The following is a 21,725-nucleotide window of genomic DNA, read 5'->3' as shown; positions in this document are numbered from 1 at the left end:
TGCTTTCTTTAGGCACCTGCGGAGACTGTACTGCTATTAGCTTGAATGAAGTTCTCTTCTTTACTCTCAGGATTCTGCAGGAAAATCTATAAAAGCTGATATGCACTAATTAATTGCCTTATTGCCTTTTGGAAAATGGATCATTTGGTTTTGTTGCAACACAGCAAAATAATTTGTAGAAGTCATTTTTCGGGGGGAGGGGAGACACACACAAATGAACAACAATATACTCCAACAACCAAAATTTTGCCTTTTTTAATTGTATTTTGAGCAACAAGAGAATCCAAGATTACAAAAAAGGGAGATCTGAACAACAGCATGAAACTTGCCCTGGTTTGGTATGGTGTGGTTGATTTACCCTTTCTTGAAACCAAGAAGACAGAAACAAGAGGTTTAATTTTTTGTCTTTTATCAGTATACTCTGCTGGACTGCCCTGCCTGTGCACCAGAAGTCCCCTGCCTCTTCCTGATTCATGAGCAGAGATAGATGCAATTTTAAGACATCCTGTGAGGTGGGGTGGTCTCTGGCTCCTGAGCATCAATGCCTTTGCAGAGGGATCAAATGTGTTTTTGCTTTTTGTTTCGAAAGGTGCCATTCACCAGAGGACGGTCCTAGTGCACACCCAGCTCATTTCCAGTGTCCCTGGTGGGTAGCACCCAGGGTTGCCTTAAATGTGCATAATTCTGTGCAGTGCTGCTGTGAGTGTCCAATGATGGCTCTAGAACAGGGGCTACCAAATTCTCCCAGTATGAGAAGCTTCACTTGTTGCTAGCTTCAGGTTTCTCTTTTTTGCAATGTTAGTTAAAGGCAAGTGGCCGAAGGAAGCCAAGTTGGACACTCAGCTTCATGGCAAGCCTTGCTGAAGGACTCACAGCGGGGCTGGCATATGCTCTGAGGCCCCCAGGAGACAGAGCAAAAGAGGAACATAGGAAGCTGCCTTGTCACTGAGTTAGACCATTGGGTCCATCTAGCTCAGTATTGTCTACACTGACTGGGCAGTAGCTCTCCAGGGTTTCATCTAGGACACAGCTTTCCAAACTTTTCTTGTTGGTGACACACTTTTTAGACATGAATCATTTCATGGCACAGTAATTCAGTTTTACTACCAAACCGGAGGTTAAACTAACCCTTTTCCAGCTCTTGGAGGAGTGTGGGGGAGCGTTCGTGCGACACACCTACACACTGCAGCCAACACACTAACGTGTCGTGACACAGTTTGGAAAGCTCTGATCTAGAGGGTCTCTCCTAGCCCTACCTGAAGGTGCCATTAGGGATTGAACCAGGGGCATTCTGCAGGCAAAACAGGTGCTCTACCCACTAAGCCACAACTCTTCCCCAGGTGGTGGCTCTTATTCCTGTCATTATTTGCAACAGACCCACCTAGCATCCCTTGAAGCTGAGATCAAATACCCACACACCACACACACCCTTTGTGTCTGTTTATTACGCGGTTATACATTTCAGCTGCTCTGCTGGTTCTGATGTTCCTGTAGATTCACAAGCTTATTTAGCTGCATAAACAGACTACAATTCTATTTATCTCCTTTTGCAAATAACTCCCCGCACCCCCCACAAAATCATACAAAGTTCTTATGGACTAGCAGCCCAACACTTCCTCCAATTTCCCCAGCGTATCAAATTATACATAAACACATAAACAGGCAAATGGATAGAAATTATCTCTCCTTGCTGTTCAAAAGTGCCACAATCTTTTACAGAATGTCTCTGAAGTCCAGCCTGCTATCTCAGAAGGCCCAGTGGAGATGTTTGTAGTGGGCATAGCAACACCCTGCAGCAGTGGTTCACAACTGATGGTCTGCAGACCCCAGGGTGTCTGCGTAACCCACCCAGGGGGTCTGTGGCACATTCACATAACAAAAACTACCACAGAGATATCAAAATTTTCAAAAGTAGGGAGTCCATGGCTTGGCTTTTGAGAAATGGAGTGCACAGTACTTAGCTAATTGGGAACCACTGACACAGAGGAAATGCCGGCTGGCCTGGGTCTCTCTGAAGGGGAATGTGACGTCTGCAAAGAGAAGGAGGGGAGAAGAAACAGCACCTTCTGCCCCCTAAAAAGCAAGGGGAGGCTTGGACTGGACAGGGTCCTCCTCACACGCATGAGCAATGGGGCATCTTAGAAGGGCTCCTTACCTACTCCCTGGCCCTGTAAACCTGGTTGTATCATGCCCACTCAACCCTATAGATGAAGCACGATCACAGCCCAAGCATTGCATCTTCCTAAGGAGGCCACAGACATCTCCCTGCCTACTCCCAATCCATCCAGGGCACCTTTGTTTTGTTCTCCCACACAAATTTAGCTGGCAGTCTATCTTGATTCCTAGATTCTTAGGGACATTTGGCTGCAGTATCCTTGCCTTCTGAGATACGAGTTGGGTTTTGGAGATGTTCCATAAAAGAAGTGCCTCACTGATAGATGAAGCCCATCTAGCAGCCAAATGCTTATAAAAACCTAGGAATCTAGACAGACTGCCTCTGGACCTAGAGGTTCCATAACAGCACCAGAGGAGAACTGCTAGGTCAGGCCAAGGGCCAATCTCATTCAGCACCCTCTTCTCACAGTGGCCAGGCAGACAGTATTCTACAATTGTGGGTTGTAACAAAATTGGCAACTGGGTCCAGTGTTGCCAGTGCACACATTAGTAAATTTCAAAGGGCAAAAAGAGGGGTGAAATTAACTCTCCGTTCACCCCCCACCCCCCAATTAAGGCAGGCAAGAGTGAGTGCATTTGTTCCAATGCTGGTGGACAACATTGCATAAAGACTTATCACAATACACATCCCCCCTCCCCAGCATGCATACAAGTATGTGATTTATGAAAACAGGACCCTATTCTTTCCCGCATTTTAAATAAGCATTCTATGGGTAAAAAAAAGATAGGAAAAAAAGGTTGCAATGATGAACAAAAATAGCTTAGACTCTATAAGGTGCTTCAATCTCCTGTAGTAACTCAGTTCAGGGTGCAGGATGTTCTCCACCCACCTCAAAAAAGAAAAAAAAAAAAAAAAGAAGGCATGGTATTTTTTAAGTGCAGAAAACATAATTCTTAAAATACACAGAATCACCCCCCCCCAAAAAAAGAAAACAAAAACCCAACCAGCTCCATGATGGAGAGATATTGTCCTCAAAGTTGTTTCCCCAACTAGAGTCAAAATACTCAAGATCTTTCTTTGCTTCCAGTGGAAGAGAGCTTGAGACATGTCTCTATGAAAGAACATCCGAGCTGCAACTTCCAAGTGCCTCCAAGGAAGGGCCTTACTCTGCTTTCGCAGAAGCTGAAGGATATAAGAAACTATACTTTTTACTACCTGCTACACTTACGGATTGGGGCAATCAAATAGATAGGGACAGGGGGTACCTGGCTTTGCTGCGGTCCCCAAAAAGGGGGGGCTACATCCTGTGAAGCCTGGCAGGAAGTGCAGGGTGCTGCAGGGGGTTGGACTCCACAGCTCTATGATTTTATCAGAAGGTGAGGAGGAGGCGTCTGTGTGGATTGGTCTGTGCCACAGTGAGTTTAAAGACTAAACTAGGGCAACTTTCACAAAATAGAACATATGCAAGCATAATGTTTTTTTTAAAAATCACAGAATAATAATAATAACAACAACGCAAAAACTGCATAATAAAAGTAAGGATTGAAGGCTAAGACATTGTCAATGCTTTTGGTATTTCTCAAGCTCCCCCCCCCCCTTTTAAAAAACTGTAGTCGGTTGTAAATAAACCAGAGCAAGTAAATGCTCAATTTCCCATCACTACCACCATTTCTACCCCCCCCCCCACTTTTTACATTGTATTCATTACAGGTATTTTGAATCAATATCTCTTCAAAACATAGTCAGGATCCAAAGATCCCTCAGGGGCTCTAGGGCAGAGGTTGCCCTGCAGTCTTCAGTGCCACCCAAAGCATCCTTCTGCATAGCGAGTCTTGTACAAATCTAGTTATAGCAACAAAATGCAAAGAATCAGAGGGGGCTGAAAAGTTCACTGTGCCCACTTCTGTAGGTTAGAGGCTACCACACCGGGTGCGTGAAGTTGTTGACTATATACATGTGAGATATATTCATTGCCACTTCCCACAACTTGGTTTGAGTCTCTTAAGATGTTGGGGAACTCTTGGCCACTTTTGAAGAACATGAAGCAGTTCTCTGGCATGCAGTCTTGCTCTGCATGACTGGATGCCCAGCTGACCTTTCCAAGAAATTTGAACCCACAGAAGGGGAAAAGGCTTAAAATGAGATATATGGTACCACCACAACTTACATGTTTAATTTGTGTGATTTCAACCTAAGCTGGCTAGCTGAAATTGTGCAAATTAAACGCATGAAAGGAAGACAGCTCAAAAACTCTTTCTGTGCAGGATTTTCCCAGCAGAGAAAGAGGTTTTAAGCTCTCTGCCTAGCTTACTGGGTTCTGGGAAGTTCTTGCATGGAGACTGGGATGCTTTCTCTCTAGACATCTTGCAAGATTTGCAAGAGCCTTCCAAAGCCTGGTGAGCAAAGCAGAGAGCTTAAAAGCTCTCTGCCTTGTTAAGGGGGTAAGACCTGTTCAGCATATCAGCTCCAGAAGGTAATCTTCCTCTCACAGGAGCAGCTTGAGCATACATTCTTATATATGCGCCATCTCCAGAATGCAACCCCTGTGCAAACTGTGAGTTTGCACAGTTTGTGCTGTTTGTGCGCATGCGTCCAAACCATGCAAGTTCCCCACGGCTAACTCTATTGCAGGCAAACCACAAGTGAAACTGAGTCAACTTGAAAGAACGTGAGTCAGCAAATGGAACTTCATGATGACACATGTATCCTTCCTAAAACTTTCTCAGAGGTTTCACTACTAGGCACAATGTGTGGGGCCCAGTGGGGCATCTGGGTGGCCACTGTGGGGCCAGGATACTGGGCTAGATGGGTCCATATTGGACTGAACCAAGAGGCTCTTCTGATGCTCTTGTGGACTCTCCAGGCACAGAGTCTATCTGTACTGCTAGATCCTTAAGGGCATTTGGCTACTCTGAGAACAGGAGACTGGACTAGGTGAGCCTGATCCAGCAGCCAGGCTCGTCTGATGTCTATTTCCAGTGCTTTGTCCATCACCTGTCCATTTCCCACTTTTTTGTTTCTAAGGACCACAAAGAGGTCCACATCCACATGCTGCATTTGTAAGAAAAACAGTTTGATGGAAAGAGCAGAATGATTTTTTAACCAGCACTGTTGAACGTCATGGGGGGGTGTTGTTGTTTCTGCATCAAGTAACCATGGCCAAATTAAGGTGCTGCATTGTCACTTCTCAATGTTCTGTCATCTCTTGAAGCACCTTTTGCAGCATCCTCAAACCCCTACAATATGAAAACCCCTCAAGGTGCAAACAGAGTAAGATTTCTGAGGTGCTTCCTGCCCTCCCCTCCAAAAGCAGCAAAGTTTCTCAACAGTCTGCACAGTAAAAGAAAAGCCCATCTTCTAAACATATTTCAATAAAACTGCAGGTGACATCACTGAAAATAATCAAACCAAATCAAGCTTTGCAGAGCCACATTATTAAAATGACCATTGCCCAGAGTATTCCCATGGCTGCTGCTTTTTTTTTGAGGGAGGTAGGAGGAGTGGGATAATGGCTAACAGTCATTTCAAAAATGCATCACTGCAAAGTGCAACTTTACAGCCGTTGCTTCTGAAAGGTATGCAAGATCCTTCAAAGTCACAATTTGCCAGGCCATTGTTGAACAAGGGATGCAGGTGAAACTGCTCATGGCAGTAGGAGCAGAGCCTTAAGCCATTTTTAGAATTAAAGACAAGCAAGTTATCACTACCTAAATAAAGATCGTGAGCTAGAGAATCACAATCCACATCCAAAAATCAAAGGAGTCAAACAATTTGTGATTATTTTCTTGTGATGCCAGGGATGAACAGAATAGGGTTGGGAGATAAAACCGATGGTTGAGAAACAGGATAATTGTGAGTGGCATTCTTAGGAGAACCAATGAGCTTTTAACACATACTCAGTTCAGCCATTCTAGGACATGACCTGGAACAATACCCCCCCCACACACATATAATTCTTTCTGAAAAAATCAGAAGACAACAGCTCAGAATCTATTTGTGTCATCCTGTGAGATTCTCTGGCCAGGGACTGCTCTAGGATAGCTTATTGAGACTGAGGGCCCTTCTTCCCACAACCAAGGAAAGTTTCTAAGGTTTGTTTGACTCCCCGTTACTCCTTTAGATGAATGGCAGTCTCAACTACAGAAATCACAAAAATGAAAAGTGCATCCCCATCCCAATACATGTTCTCTTTACAATGTACCACAATGTTATTAAAAAAGATAATGAAAACACAAGTTCTTCCCCAGTGGAGTGGGTTAGGACCATAGTTATGTGCAGTTTCTCAGGAACCCCAAGGGGCATCAGAGTCCTTGTTTCACTTGGCTTGGCTTCTGAGGCCCTCGCCCACCACGCTCTCCAAGGAAAAGTCTTCCAAGAGGGTCTTTAGGTGCCTCTGACTTTTGGGAAGCAGAGCTGGGAGGAGGGATGTTGGTGTAGGTGACAAAAGCAGCTGGATGGAGGCCCTCTGAGCACTGCAGAGCTGCCTTTTTTGAGGAGAGTGTCCTTCGTGATGGAGAAACAAAAACAAAAAATGCTCAAAACTGGAATGTGCTCACATTCATTGGGTGACTTTTTTAAAGTTTTGGCTCATGGTCCACAGAAAGAAAAGGAAGTAAGAAAAAAGGATTGCACTGTAAAACAGCCCTCCGTAACCTTCAGGGCACCAGGAGGGTTCAGCACTACCCTCCAGCTCCTCTTAATGCTTTGTGTCATTTTTCATGAGCACAAGAACAGCACTGTATGGATTTGGGCACTTTGTGTCAGGTAAACGCTGCTGTAAGGGCCTCAGAGTTAATTGGAGAGGCACACTGAACAGCAGCCGAATCTGAGGCAGTGGCTTGTAGCCACGTAGTATAGGAACGTGATGAGGACTGAGACTAGTTCACATGCAGAAATGTGGCCCTGGGGAATCTAAGTCCATGTGATGCCTGCAGCTGTGACGGCACACACACTTTTTTTTTTTTTTTGCAGTTGTATGATTCCACTACATTCTCTCCTCCATATGATTTTGAGTCCAGTTCTCCCTTCCTGTCCTCATATATGCTATTGAAATCCTCCTGCATCTTAAGAGTGAGACTCACAACATAATGGGGGGAAAGCACACTGCACAGAAAAGTGAAGAGTTGATCAAAAAACTGTTAAAAAATAAAAATAAAATCACCCACTCCCCAAAAATGAAGTTCTTCCCACTCCCAGGATTTGATTTGAGCAACCTGCTTGTCATCTTGGATTCTGGTTTTGTTTAAAAAGAGAGAATAAAACAGCAATGAAGGGAACACCCAAAACACAATGTGTGTGTGTGTTTTGCCAGACTTCCCATCGTGGTACAGGGCCACAGAAGCCATTGTGGGAAATGCAGAAGCCCAAGAATGTAAACAAGTGCCGCCTGGCACCATGCCACAACACCAGATTAAAAATATATATAAGAACAGGAAAGAGAAGTAGAGAAGGTGCAGGGTTTGCACGCACACACATATGCTGGGCTGTTTCAAAGCAGGCCGAAAAAAGCTCCCACTTGAAAAGGGAATTCCCCCAGGTGGGGAGTCACTGAAATTGAAAAGAATCCCAGCAGGTTAGTTCTGTTTTCATTATTACTGTATATCTTTGTAGCGTATACAGTATTCCAAGGCACTGCAGTGCAAAAATAACAGGCAAGTGAAGGCTGGACAAGGTCGGCAGCTTCCAGGGCCTTGGCCACAAAGGGCTCCTCCCTTCCTGTGTCTCCCTCGCTCCATCACTGTGTGTGGAAGTAGATGGGCTTCACCTTCCCAGAGAGGATCTTGGGGACTTGCACCGAGATGATCTCTGCCATCATTTCTGGGTAATCCACACTGACCATGTGGGACTTGACTAGGAGGTCGAATGTAAACTGGTGCAGCTCTCGGGCAATCTAGGAAAGAGGAAAGAGAGAAGGTGATGTCACTTTATAGTGATGTGGGTTTTCGAGGGAGGAAGTATGCATGATGCCCTGAGTCCCTTCCAGTTCTTGGGTTCCTGTATCGGAGGTAGGTAAAAAGTATGAGAACAAGCTCAACAAACCAGACCCTTTTGTCTAGGCAATAGCTGTGACTTGAGTAGTTAAGCACCAAGATCAGCATCCCAAAAGGATAAGCTGGGCTACAAGAGCTGTGACTAAGGGACGGGTCCTTTCAGGCCTGGGGGGAGGGGATGTTTTCCTCCACCCCCCTCACCTAGAACAAGAGATGGTGTTTGGTGTGAGCTGGGCAGAAAGCAGGATGGAAGATGGAGACATGATTGATTTGAGCTGGATCTAAGACTGTGACTAATGGAGAAGCAAGAACATTTGGAGTGTTAATGCTGTGAGCCATTCCGGCCTGTGCTCAGGTTGTATATTTTTGCAACTGAAAACATATATCCTAAAGACACCACAGTCTCCACTGAACTTCATTCCAAGGAAACTGAACCCTTGGCAAGCACCTGCAACCTCTGGAATCTCTCACCACTTGGAGATTGGAGTGGCATGTAACAATATTATACATTGGTACCATTTCTGCATAGACAAACAAGGCATGCAGGCACCTTCTCCTTTTCTTAGGAATAACCACCAGGTAGTACTTCCTAGGTGGTACTGAGGCACCCTGGGAGCAACTTTGACTACGGCAGACTGGAATCTAGGTTTTTGTTGTTGTTGTTGTTATTGGCTCCTGTGAGAACAGGATGCTGGGCTGGGTGGGCCACTGGCCTAATCCAACAGGGCTCTTACATTCTGGTGTGCATGCACACAGAAAGGTGCCTTATGGTGAGACAGCCCATCTGGTCTCTTTACACTGACTAGCTGTGGCTTACCAGGATTTCAAGCAGGGAGTTTCTCTCAGGAGCTCTACCTGGGAGATGCTGGAGACTGACCCTCTGCAGTAAAAAGCGGGTGCTCTGTCACTGAGCTGTTAAGTGGGACACATCTGTCAGTTCTGATTTTTCTCTGTTCCTCACTTTCCCAACCTTAAGTTCAGTCTGCCCCACTTCTGCATCAGTCTGCCTTTTTTTAAGCTTATGCCAAAATAATTGTACACAAATTCTCATGCACGCTTCTCCTAATATTCTTACGCAATGTGGCCTAATGCGTTTATTTATTCTTCTTTGATGCATATTTTGGTGTGCTATTTCAAACATGTATTTTATATGCCTTCCATCAGCTTCGGCTGGTGGCCCAGCTACGCCCTTATCTGGATGAGGTTAGCCTAACTACTGTGGTCTATGCTCTGGTAACCTCAAGGTTAGATTACTGCAATGCATTATACGTAGGGCTGCTTCTGGAAACTTCGGCTAGTGCAAAATTCAGCAGCCAGGTTGCTCACTGGGCCAAGAGACTTTGAACATATTACATTGATCCTGGTCTGACTGCACTGGCTACCAATTAGTTTCCAGGCCTAATTCAAAGTTCAGTTTTTGATCTATAAAGCCTTAAATAACTCAGGACCGCAATACCTCAAGGGCCACCTCTTTCCATATGAACCTACCCTGACCCTGAGATAATCTTTTGAGGCCCTTCTTTGTGTGCCTCCTCCACAAGAGGTCTGGAGGGTAGCAACATGAGACCGGGCCTTTTCTGCAGTGGCTCCCCATTTGTGGAATGCTCTCCCAGGGATGTTTGCCTGATGCCTTCATTATACACTTTTAGGCACCAGGCAAAAACAGGCATTTGGTTGACTGGCATTCAATGCCTTTTAAAATGTGTTGGGGGTGTGTTACTGGATTGTTCTTGTTTTTATTTTGATTATGCATTTTGTGTTGTTAATGTTGTGATTTTATCCTGTGAACCATACTGAGACCTGTGGGTATAAGGCGGTATACAAATTTAATAAATAATAAAATAATAAAAATAACAAATACTTTGACATTGGCAGCCTGGGGGTTAAGGAATGTTTCCCTGCATGTGTACTAGATCTGAAATAAAATAATAATAATAATAATAATAATAATAATAATAATAATAATAATAATAATAATGTTGTTTATACCCTGCACATTCTGTGTGGCATCCAGCAAGATATAAAAAATAATAAAATGTCAGACATTAAAAACTTCCCTTCAGATGTTTTCTAAAAGTTGTGTAATTTTTTATCTCTCTCACATCTGATGGGAGGGTGTTCCACAAGGAGGGCGCCACTGCCAAGAAGAACCTCTGCCTGGTTCCTTGTAATTTTACATTTTGCAGTGAGGGAACTGCTAGAAGACCCTCGGAGCTGGACCTCAGTGTCTGGACTGAATGATGGAGGTGGAGACGATCCTTCAGGTATACTGGGCTGAGGCCATTTAGGGCTTTAAAGTCAGCCTCCCACAAACATCTTTCTCTTTGATGGCACAGTTCTCTCTTGGAGGAAATGACTGTGAGGTCACAGTGACTTTCTGCAGATTTGCTTCCAGTGCTTGTTTTTACAGGTTTGTTGGTGTTTTGTTTTCCTCTCCCTGCACTCCCCCACCCCACAAGTTCAACAGCAGATTCTGTGGAGTTTTGATCAAAAGATTAACAAAAGATCTTGCCATGCGTGTGGCTAACCCTCTTTCTCTTCCCTTCTCCTCTTACTTACAGGCTGCACAGAGTCTAGGAGCTTGGTGAGCTGGTAGAAACGCCGGGAGCAGGAGGTAGGGTTCTTTCTCTTGCAAGCAATGATGCGATCAAGTTCCTTGATGTAGTTCATCCGAAGTTCATCAAAGAACTTCTGGTTCTTCAGCCCGTCCACTGGAACTGGTGCATGTAGAAAGAGAGGAACAATTGTCAATGTACAGTATGGTTGTGCCTTGTGTGCATGTTACTTTCCAAGACAGCGCTTATTTGCAAAACTGTGCCCACTTGAACCACCTGCTTGGAACCACCCCGTGAGAGTATCTTTACCTTTTTGGAGTTGTGTGCCAAGTGCGCCTGGCCCCTCTCCCAGCAAGGCAGAGAGCTTTTAAGTTCTCCACCTTGCTTACCAGGCTCTGGGAGGCTCTGATGTAATCTTGCAGGTAAGCCTGAGTTCTGGCAAGATCTTGTGAGAGCATCCCAGAGCTCAGTAAGTATTGAGAGCTTAAAATCACAGAACCAGGTGCAAAAGGAGCTTTTAAGCTCTCAAAGCTCTCTACCTTGTATGCATTTAATTTGCGGGATTCCAACCATCTGGCTTTCAAAACCACACATGCTTGAAATTGCATAAGTTAATCACATGCAAGATGGAATGGAATTTTGGTGCATAATGATGCTGGTGGTAATAATAGTGGTTGCAGTAGTAAGAGAAAGGATTTTGTCAGACAGAGTGGTTGTCAGAATAAAATGATGAAGGAGGTTTAATCACACCACCTTAAATTATTGAGAATCAGTGTGGTGTGGTGGTTGGAGTGTTGGACTAGGACTAGGAAGAGACCAGGGTTCAAATCCCTACTCAGTAGTGAAGTTTACTAGGTGACCTTGGGCTGGTCACTGCCTCTCAGTTTAACCTACCCCACAGGATTGTTATGGGGATTAAATGAGGAGGTGGACAGTCATGTGCACCACCATGAACTCTCTGGAGAAGAAGGTGGGAAATAAATGCAATAAATAAGTAACAATTAATAAAATAATAGTTGATTAAAATACTCTGTGTGTGCAGTATAGCAGTCTTCTGCTATGTATCTCTGGCCATCTATCAGGGATAGGGCTAGATGACCCTTGGGAGGTCCCTTGCAACTCTACAATTCTTTTATTCTTTTTTGAAAGAAAGGGAGAAGCAAATAAAAAGGCCCCCATGAAAAAAAATGTGTCTTACTAATACTGAAGAGGAGCAGAGCTTTCATGCAGAGGAATTCTTGGGGAGTGATTTGAAGCCATCCAAACTCTTGGGAGAGATGCCGCATCCTGACGCACTGACTGTACATTCTGGATTTGTGCATCCGGTACCTGGGAGGAGGAGGAGGAGGAGATAATTAGCAAATGCCAGCAGGAAACTGAAAAGAGAATCAGTGATCAATTAGGCAAATGGATCTTTCTTGCTTGTTGGAAGATTCAGGAAGGATAAAAAGAAAGGACTTCTTCACAGAGCACATAGTTAGACTGTGTAACTTGTTCCCTCATGAGGCAGTGATGGCCACCAACTTGTATGGCTTTAAAAGAGGATTACAGAAATTCATAAAGGCTGTGCTCTGCCTCCACAGTTAGAGGCTGGACTGCTTTTGAATCCTAGATGCTGGGAACCACAGAAGGGGAAACAACGCCTGTGCTCAAATCCTGCTTGGTAGTTTCCTACAATGGGCATATAGTGTCAACTGTAAGAATAGGATGCTAGATTAGATGGGCCACTGGCCTATCTAGCAGGCTCTTCTTATGTTCTTAAAATAAAGATTGCACCCCCAGCCTCCACCACACTGGCTGGAAATCTATCTCTGCTGCAGTCTTAAGAGCAACCTGTCCTGGAATCAAGGAACGAGAACATTGCTAAACAGGAGGATAGAGGGAAGTTATTCTAAGGAGCTCATGACCTTCTTGATGCCTTGGGGAAAACATCACTCCCAAGAATTTGCAATCATTAAAGAATGCAATGCAATTATTTGGTGTGCAAGCCATCAGAACAGGGCACATTTCTTGATTACTTCCATCAGCACAAACTTTTGATCCTTCTCAATGACCCAAGAAGACCTGCAAAGCCCTGTCTGGGTCTGCCTTCTGGTTGTTGTTGCAAACACTAGCTGATATCAAGGAAGGGAATGGGCAAGGGTTGGTTAATGCTGTTCTGCTATCATTCTGCATCAAGAAATTAATATTTAAACTACAGATCCCACTGTGGTGCTGATGGCAGCAAGGGGCTTTCCTTGTTCAGTTTATCCCTGCTGGTTTAATTGCTAAATGAGCTGTATGTGTATTTTCTGCATAATTTGAGTAGGAAGTCAAAGGATGGAGGGCCCAAAAGTTATTGATACACACTTGTAGTCAGACACAAGGATTTGAGATCAGCAGTTCCTAAACATCTTGGGGTGGGGGCACTGCCTGGTTGTGTGAATGCACCTCCGGGGCCCCCTACCCTACCTTACTTTACCCTACCCAATGAAAAGCATTTACTCAGAACAGTGGTTTGCACAACCCTCAAAAGTAGGTAATAACACAAAGATTCAAAACAGTGACATGAATAGCACATTTATTCAAAAAATAAATATATGTAAAAATGAATATGTACTCTGATATATATAGTATATATATATATCTTGCTTGTTTCCTATATTCTGTGCATTAGCACAGAGACAACTGAAATCATGAGTCATTTCCTCCAGCTGCTTCCTTCTTGTAGTTTCTTGCTTTTAACAGGAACGCTTGTGCTGATGGAATGATCAGAAGAGTGGGGTCTCCAATTCCTCCCACACTGTTTCAATTATTTATTATCATAAAATATATATAACTGTGGTTTACAACAATCTAAAAGCATAAAACCATACAGTAAAATAATAAAAAGTTAAAAGTAAATTAAAACCAAAAAGAAATTAAAACAAGCATAAATAATCCATTGTGTGAGATATGCTCTTAATTGCCTGTTTAGGCCTGGTGGAATAGAAAAATGTTCAGCAGGCATTTAAAAGTTGAAATCATAAGGCCTCTGTTTAATCTCTAACAGCAGAGTATACCACAATACTGGGCTGATGACACTAAAGGCTCAGTTTCTTGTCATTGCCAAATGAGCCTTGCCAACTTGGGAAATGACCAATGGTGCTCCTGCAATGATCTCTGTGATTGAGTTGTGATATTATAACAGTTCAGGTGGTCCCTGAGGTTCCCTAGGTTGTTCAGGGGGGTGTTAAATCAATACAAGGACCTTGAACCTGGCTTGGTAGAAGACGGGCAGCCAGTGCAGCTGTTTTAAAAATGGTGTAACTTGCTCTCAGCCTGAAGCTCCTGTCAGCAATCTGGCTGCAGCATTCTGCCCCAGCTGGAGCTTCCGAACCAGACCCATGGGCAGTCCCACTTGGAGCACATTGCAATAGTCCAGCTTCAAGGTTACAAACGCATGGACTTCAGCTGTACTGTGTAAACCAGAGAAAACTGGCAAAAGGCCCTCCTAGTCACAAAGAACACCTGAACCTCTAGTGACAGAGATGTATGCAGCTGTACCCCCAAACTGCACACTTGCTCCTTCAGATAGAGGGCAACCCTATGCTGAGAAGTCTACTGGGCTGGGGTATTGTTTTAGGTTTTTTTGTTGGGGGAGGGGTTTGTTTTTATTTTATCTTTATTTCAGATGTTATTATTTATGTAGGAATTGTTTCGATTTGTATTCTTTTTGATGCTTTTTATCGTTTAAGACTACTTTTGCTATGTTTGTAATTATGTGGGTTTTTTCATGTTGTAAGCTGCGTTGAGCGCGGTGGCATAAATAAAGTTATGTACGCAGGTATGTATCACTAATCCAAAAAAAGAATCTTGTGTTTCAGAGAAGGTAGCAGAAGCAGACTTCTGGGAAAAGTACTCACCACTCTCAGTATTTGGTTGCAGGGAGACGTAAAGATTTATGGTCTCCTAAATCAATTGCTTGGACATTATTCACACAGGATTGGTGCCACAGTCCGTACACAGTCAGCTATGCTGTTTATAAGGTGTAACCCACTTTTATGAGTGGCTTTGCACAAGCCTCATTCTATCTCTCAAAGGGCTCCATGTACTGTCCTAGGACTGCTCATGAGATGACAGATGAAGGGACACGGTCTGCTGGAAGATTCCACAAGGGAATATTCCAAGCATGCAGATCCCAAAGATGGAACCGGGGGTGGGGCTGGGGCTGCAATGGTCGAGGCAAGTGAGCATGAGAGACGGAGTCGCAAAAATCATAGAACTGGAAGGGACCTCAAGGTTCTAGTTCAATTACACACAGGAATCACAACTAAAGCATCCCTGACAGATGGCAGCCTAACCCCTACTTAAAAACCTCCAATGAAGGAATTAATGTCATGTTGCTCAGAAACATCCCTGGAGACCCAGAACAAGGCCTGCTCTCTGTACCCCGCCACCAAATAAGTGTAATACATATGCTATTTTTAGTTTGGTTCATTAACGCATCCTGATGGGTTTGGTCAACTTTTATTTCTCTATTAAATTTCCATTCTACCCTACACCATAGATCTTAAGGCAGTTCACAACATAAAACCATCAGGTCTTTGCTGGTTTTGTAATGGGATCTCAGGTGGCCTCACCTCAAAGAGGGTATTGTAGAGCTGAAAAAGGTTCAGAAGAGGGCAACCAAAATGATGAAGTGGATGAAGTGGCTCCCTTGTGAGGAAAGGTTGCAGTGTTTGGGACTTTTTAGTTTAGGGAAAAGGCAAGTAAGAGGCAGCGTGATAGAAGTTTATAAAATGATGCATGACATGGAGGAAGTGGGGTAGGGAAGTTTTCCTCGCTCCCTCATAGCACTTACTCATTGAAGACCAAGTCTGGGGCGAAGTAGAGCATCCGAGAGTTCACGTTGGTGAATGATCTCCATCCCATTGCAAAAATCATGAGGCCCATCCAGGAATACTGAATGATCGCCATTTGGTCATCCACATGCAAGTTGCGGAACCCTGTGGAAGAAAAGAGGCACACCTGAGAAATGCTGTCAGGCTGGATGCAAAGCTTGCTACTATTCTTTCTTAAGAAAGCACTGTCAGCATCTCCAGATGAGAGTAACTTGTCAATGCTGCTAATAATTTAAACTCCAGCAGCCCATTTGTAAGATTATATTTCGATACATACAGATGTGCACATGCATACTGTCATGAAGTAGTGATCCTGTGAGCAAGTATTGTTTGGTGGGACCCCTCAGGCAGGTGGTAACAATTAGTCCCAAAAGTGGGAGCATATGATGGGGTTGGCTGGTTGCCAGCATTCCCCAGCCCCTACAAATATTCGAGTTCACCTGCTGAGGGAGGGAGAGAACATGCTGTGTTTTAGACTTGCTGCTTGATTTCCTGTATCTGGTGCCAGAGAAGAAGCCAATAAAGCCTGGTAATCAGTTTGGTGCCTTCGTGTGATTGGTTAGTAACTTGGGGGGAGGACTCAGGAAAACCACTCCCTCATTGACATGGTGTCATAGCGGAGGACTCCAACAGGAGTTTTGGAGCTTCAGCACCTTGATTGTGAATGGCAAGTGACTGTTTAGATGGTGGAAAGTGTTCATCAGTTGCAGGGAAAATGGCAGAAGAGTGTGCTTGCCTGTTTGGTGAGAAGTGGGAAAGGAGCCAGCTAGATAATGGACGCGATGGGTGGAGACGTAAAGAAGGAATATGGTGGGGTGTCGAGACCTAGAGTGGTTCAGAGCACAGCTGTCAACATTTCTCTTTTTTTAAGGGAAATTCCCTTATTCGGAATAGAATTCCTCACAAGAAAAGGGAAAAGTTGACAGCTATGGTTTGGAGTGAGAGAAACTACTCTCCAGAAAGATCTTTCGGGGGTGGGGCGGTAATTCTGTTTATTGGGACAAGTGTATGTTTCCCCCATATACTGAAGGACAGGATTTAGTCGCATATTTTGCACTCTTTGAAGCTACATGTGAAGACTTTGTTCCCGTGAGCCACTGGATGAGAATTCTGCGCTCCTCGTTAACTGGTAAATTGGCAGATGTAATGGGAAAGCTGTCACCATTCAGTTTTAATAACTATGAATAAGACGAGCAAAGATGACAGCAACGGAGTTCAAATTGCAAACATCGAAGGAACGATAATAAACAGTAGTGACATTTGAATTGAATCCTCAAAACCTTAAAAGTCGAAACCTGGTCATAAACATAAATACCAATCTTGTGATTTGGCCATATCTCCACTGTTATCTGTAGTACAATAGTACTTATATTGCCATATTTTATTTTATAAATTGCTTGTTGGTCATTGACCGTATTAAAGATATTTGAATTTATGATAAGTTTAAAACTTTAGCTTTGCAACAATTTGCTGTGTCAGCGAAGACCTACTGTCAAGCTTTTTCAAAGTGGATAAGGGTGGGACGCAAATTTATATTCTTGTTGCTGTGAATACACTGACTCGGACATGGCACATTGGCTTGGGGCTGCTGGAGTAAGTACTTTTAATGATTTGAAATAACTAGTACTTTTAGAACAATTTTATTGTGTACTGCCTGAAAATCTTCGAGTACCGGAACCCTAAAACTGCCAAAGATGCTGTGGTACTGGTGAAAAACATGAAACTGAATCACCGGCAAAGTTCTGGAAAGTCAACTTACGAAGGGGTGGAGTGGGAAAACAGTGACTTTGATAATAACAGGAAAACCCCTAGGCGGTAAAGTTTCAGAGTTTCGTCTCAGAGTGGCCTGTGTTTCTTTTGCAAACAGCCAGGGCAGCTTAAGAAAGACTGTAGCTTGCTACAAGACAGAGAATGGTGGACAGGTTGCGTCTCGAGAACAGCACAAGTGCATGTGGTGCAGTCTGGGGAAGCTCTGTGGGAGGAGGGAGAGAGACCAAGTGAACAATCTATAGCGGCACCTCCCGCTCACCAGAATAAGGATTTGTTTTTAATTATGTAGCATGAGGCTTTATATGCAATGTTAAATTTTTTTGGTAAATGAATTCCATTAATCCATTCAATGTCATGCTCTTCCAGAGGTTTCTGTAACATTATTTGGTGCAGTTTTTCTAACAAGAAGATATGATCACAGATGCTTCTTTTTGCAGTTCTCAAAAGTGTAATTTTGTGTCTGCAGAGATAACATGCCTTTTCTTTACAGGAAAAATGTTATAAAATAAACATACAGAGTTGAGGAAAAAACCTTAATCCCATTGTTCTTTTGCAAATTTATATACACCGAATCAACCTCTTACCTCTTAAATGCTAAGTTCCAAGAGGTTCAATGAATAGATTGTTTGGAGTGGGATAGATCTGCACAAGTAGCTAAGTGTGAAGCAGTGAAAATGAAAGTGCAAGCTTGTGAGCAGAATACTCCACAAGTCTTGGGATCTTTGTGTAATAATTGTGCAAGTCAGTTGCATGTCTGTGCAACTCAGACTTGAGGCAAGTGCTGACGGCACTTCAGGGCTGGCAAACTCTTCCCAATCCCACTGAGTTCCAACAACTGCACTAACACTTTACAGAATAGGCACCTGAATGTAGAAGCAAATCCAAAGGGGTGGTGGTGGAAATAGTAACTGGGCTGTAAGTCCTTGGCAAGACTTTGAAGTGCTTGCCAGACAACTAATAAGAGTTCACTGGTTCCAGCCCTTCTTCCCAGGGCTTGTTTGACATTGTCCAAACAATAAAGTCTCTACCTGGAACTTCAGTCCTGCAGCAGGAATCCCTGAAGTTCTTCGTTCCAGTCCTTGGTTCCCCTTTTCCAGGTTTCTACCAGCCTGTTTCTCTTCAGTCGGTTCTTTCTGCAAGCCTGTTCCAGCCTAGGCCTACCAACTGTATCTCTCTCCACCCCCTCTAGAAAAAGGAAAGCCAGCCTCTCCAAAGCCAGGGCTGCTGAAAGACATAGCCCCTCTGGGATTCCATTACAGTGGTACCTCGGGTTAAGTACTTAATTCGTTCCGGAGGTCCGTACGTAACCTGAAACTGTTCTTAACCTGAAGCACCACTTTAGCTAATGGGGCCTCCTCCTGCTGCTGCGCCGCTGGAGCACGATTTCTGTTCTCATCCTGAAGCAAAGTTCTTAACCTGAAGCACTATTTCTGGGTTAGCGGAGTCTGTAACCTGAAGCGTATGTAACCCGAGGTACCACTGTACATTTGTGTGTATAGCCTGAGATTTATCACAGTATTCTCTCCCTGGAGGAGAAAACCTATAATGCATGCTAAAACTCAGTCTAAGTTTTGTTTTTAATTGTTTAACCACATCAGTTAACAAACATGGATAGATATGCTATAATGTTATTGTTTTAGTTAAATAAATTGTTTAAATTGTTATTAAGGAAATTCTTATTTTTCTCCTTCCAATAAAGTACAGCAGAAAAGTTGTCCAAATATAAACAGTTAAGTTATTAAACCTCACAATAATTTCATAATTATCGGTCTATGTATTTCTAATAGTATAACCAAATCAGTAATTTTTGATATATCTGTAGAAACTACTCTGAAAATTTATAATTCCAAAAATAAAAACTTCATCTGGTTGTAAATATTAAGATTATACCAGCAAGAATGAGTCTTTCTTTAAAAAATGATTTAAATCATGTCTTGTTGACTAGTGATTTAAATTGTGATTTAAATCGATTTGATTTAAATCAAACCCACCCTGCCGGGTGAGGGAGAGAACATGCTGTGTTTTAGACTAGCTGTTTGATGTCCTGTAGCTAGTGCCAGAGAAGAAGCCAATAAAGCCTGGTAACCCGTTTGGTGCCTGCGTGTTACTGATGAGTAGCTTGGAGGGAGGACTTGGGAAAGTGACCCCCTCCTTGACACATACATACATATAGGGTTGGCTCATGAGATTTTGGCACCTGAGACAAACCACAATATGGTGCCCCTCCCTGCCAGGGAAAACGGGATCAGTGAAGATCTACATTGGGAACTAAGTGGGGAGAAATCAAATCAACCATACACAATGGTTGAAGTAGGAATCAAAGGCCACTGTGTGCATATGAGCCAACTCTTAGGGGCTGTGGTACCTTCAGTTCTCCCAATAAAATATTTGAGGGGGCCGGGCCCTCCAAAGTTAATGGGCAATGCCATTCAAATGGTGTGCATGCATTGCATCTTGTGACTGATTATGTTCAAGTTGACACTCCTGGTTGTGTGTGGTGGGAAGGGGCCTGCTCTGAATCATGCCAGGCAGGTGCAGAGCACAAAAGACCCTAGAGGGCAGTCCCCACCATTTCTTCCCTAGGGTTGGAAGGAGAAGACTAGCAGTGCCTCCTATTCACCAAAAGGCAGCTTAGAGGCGGCTGCTGTCAAGGAGGAGGCAGATCTTGCCTCCAAGGAACATGGCACAGTCGTTGCTGCTACCTCAGCAGCAGGCAATGCATTCCTTACAGGCAACACCTGCTGCTGCTGTAGATCCTGCTGTCTGAGGTGGTTGCCTCATGTGTGGGCCAGTCCTATATGAATGTATACATAGATTCATATAGGTAATCTGGTAGGAGAGAAAGAATTCAGAGGAAGCATAGCAGGCTAAGCAGCTTGAAGCGCATAGTTCTATTAGTTGTGTCTACTATTATTAGTATTACACATGTTAATTTTCTATTTATATTGCAGAATCCAGCAAGGCGCACAATACACATAATAGACTATTTTGAGCAGATTTCTCCAGACTTCAACATATGCGTGAATCTTATTCAACGCATTGAGTAGGCCACCTTATGTCAAGAATCCTTCAATATGTCCTGGCTAAGCAAGCTGCAAACTTTGCTTTGCTTTGCTCAAGTGGAAAGGCGGCTGAGGATTATGCCACTTGACGTTTACCTAGACTGAAATAAGTCACATGCACATCTGAAGCTCAAAAGCCCCCCCCCAGCATAATTTCACTAGCTATTGCCTTAGTAGTTGTAGCTCTCCTCATTCTAGATTTAAACTTCTTCTGTCAACTCTTTAGCCAACTTTCTTTATATGCACGTTGAAGTATTTTATTTCATAACTTAAGCTGCTCAATTTAAGCACCTGCAGTTGAGATTCCTGCATTGCACAGGGTTGGATTAAATGACCCTCGGGGTCCCTTCCAACTCTACAATTCTAAGCTCCAATGTACATTTGGAACAGTGGTTCCCAAAGTGGGTGGTAGCGCCCCCAGAGGAGTGGAATTAGTGTCCCCACTAAGAAGTAACGGTGCAGCAGCGGAGCTCTGGAGGTAAACCCCTCTGAGCATGCTGATCTTGTACAGTGGTACCTTGGGTTAAGAACTTAATTTGTTCTGGAAGTCCATTCTTAACCTAAAGTACCACTTTAGCTAATGGGGCCTGCCGCCACTGCACGATTTCTGTTCTCATCCTGAAGCAAAGTTCTTAAACCGAGGTACTATGTCTGTGTTAGCAGAGTCTGTAACCTGAAGCATCTGTAACCTGAAGTGTATGTAACCCAAGGTACCACTGTATTTATGATTGAGCAGGCTACAGGCAAGGGCGAAACACCTTCCTTGCTTCATTTTTAAAGCTTTGCTGCTTTTATCACTTTCAGAGCTATCTTCTTTGGTTGTGTTTGTTTGCATTTACAATTCTGAGGTGTCACAACATAGTCAATTATTGGTAATAATTTATTTCCTTATAAATGAGTTACTGTACATCTGTGGTAGGTGAAGGATGTGACATGTCTGGAAAGTAGTTATATATAAATATTTTATGCAATAAATCTCCTTCATCCTTATGTGTAAAAGTATTTTTCATGCAATATTCTTTGGCTGCATTTATTTTACTACAAGATTAGATCAGAACATGTATTTATTTATTTTTGCTTATGTTTACTTTTCAAATAAATGTGAATTAACTGTTTTGAATTTTATTGTGTTATAATCTTCCTTAGTGGGTCATGCAAACTGTTCTTCTAAATAAAATTTTTAATGGAATAGATTAGGGAATGCTGGGCATGAGTTTATGGAACCAAGAGGGTGGCAGAAAAGATGGGGAACCACACTGGTTTAAAGTCTTAAGCAATGCAATAATGTTTTGACGATGTGCACATGTACGCACATTTCTGTACACAAGTGTTCCACAGACCACAAAGAAGCATTTTTTTCTGGGGGCTGC

At 43.4% G+C, this 21,725-nt stretch overlaps 1 protein-coding gene across 2 annotated transcripts in view; it reads right to left on the bottom strand.

Moving 5' to 3' along the window:
- Positions 1-230: 230 nt before the first annotated feature.
- Positions 231-21,725, bottom strand: part of AR (androgen receptor) — a 246,983-nt gene continuing 225,488 nt past the window's right edge. For both annotated transcript variants that reach the window (XM_081178717.1, XM_081178718.1), the window contains exons 5-8: positions 15,484-15,628; positions 11,860-11,990; positions 10,666-10,823; positions 231-8,006 (exon numbers count right to left, since the gene is read on the bottom strand). In XM_081178717.1, coding sequence (XP_081034843.1) covers positions 7,851-8,006; positions 10,666-10,823; positions 11,860-11,990; positions 15,484-15,628 — 590 coding nt within the window. In that variant the 3' untranslated portion in view covers positions 231-7,850. The remainder of the gene's footprint in view (positions 8,007-10,665; positions 10,824-11,859; positions 11,991-15,483; positions 15,629-21,725) is intronic.

The sequence above is a fragment of the Podarcis bocagei genome, assembly GCF_964188305.1.
Source record: "Podarcis bocagei genome assembly, chromosome: Z".
NCBI lineage: Eukaryota > Metazoa > Chordata > Lepidosauria > Squamata > Lacertidae > Podarcis > Podarcis bocagei.
Note: the sequence above shows the minus strand (reverse complement) of the source record. Positions and strands in the feature narration are given on the sequence as shown.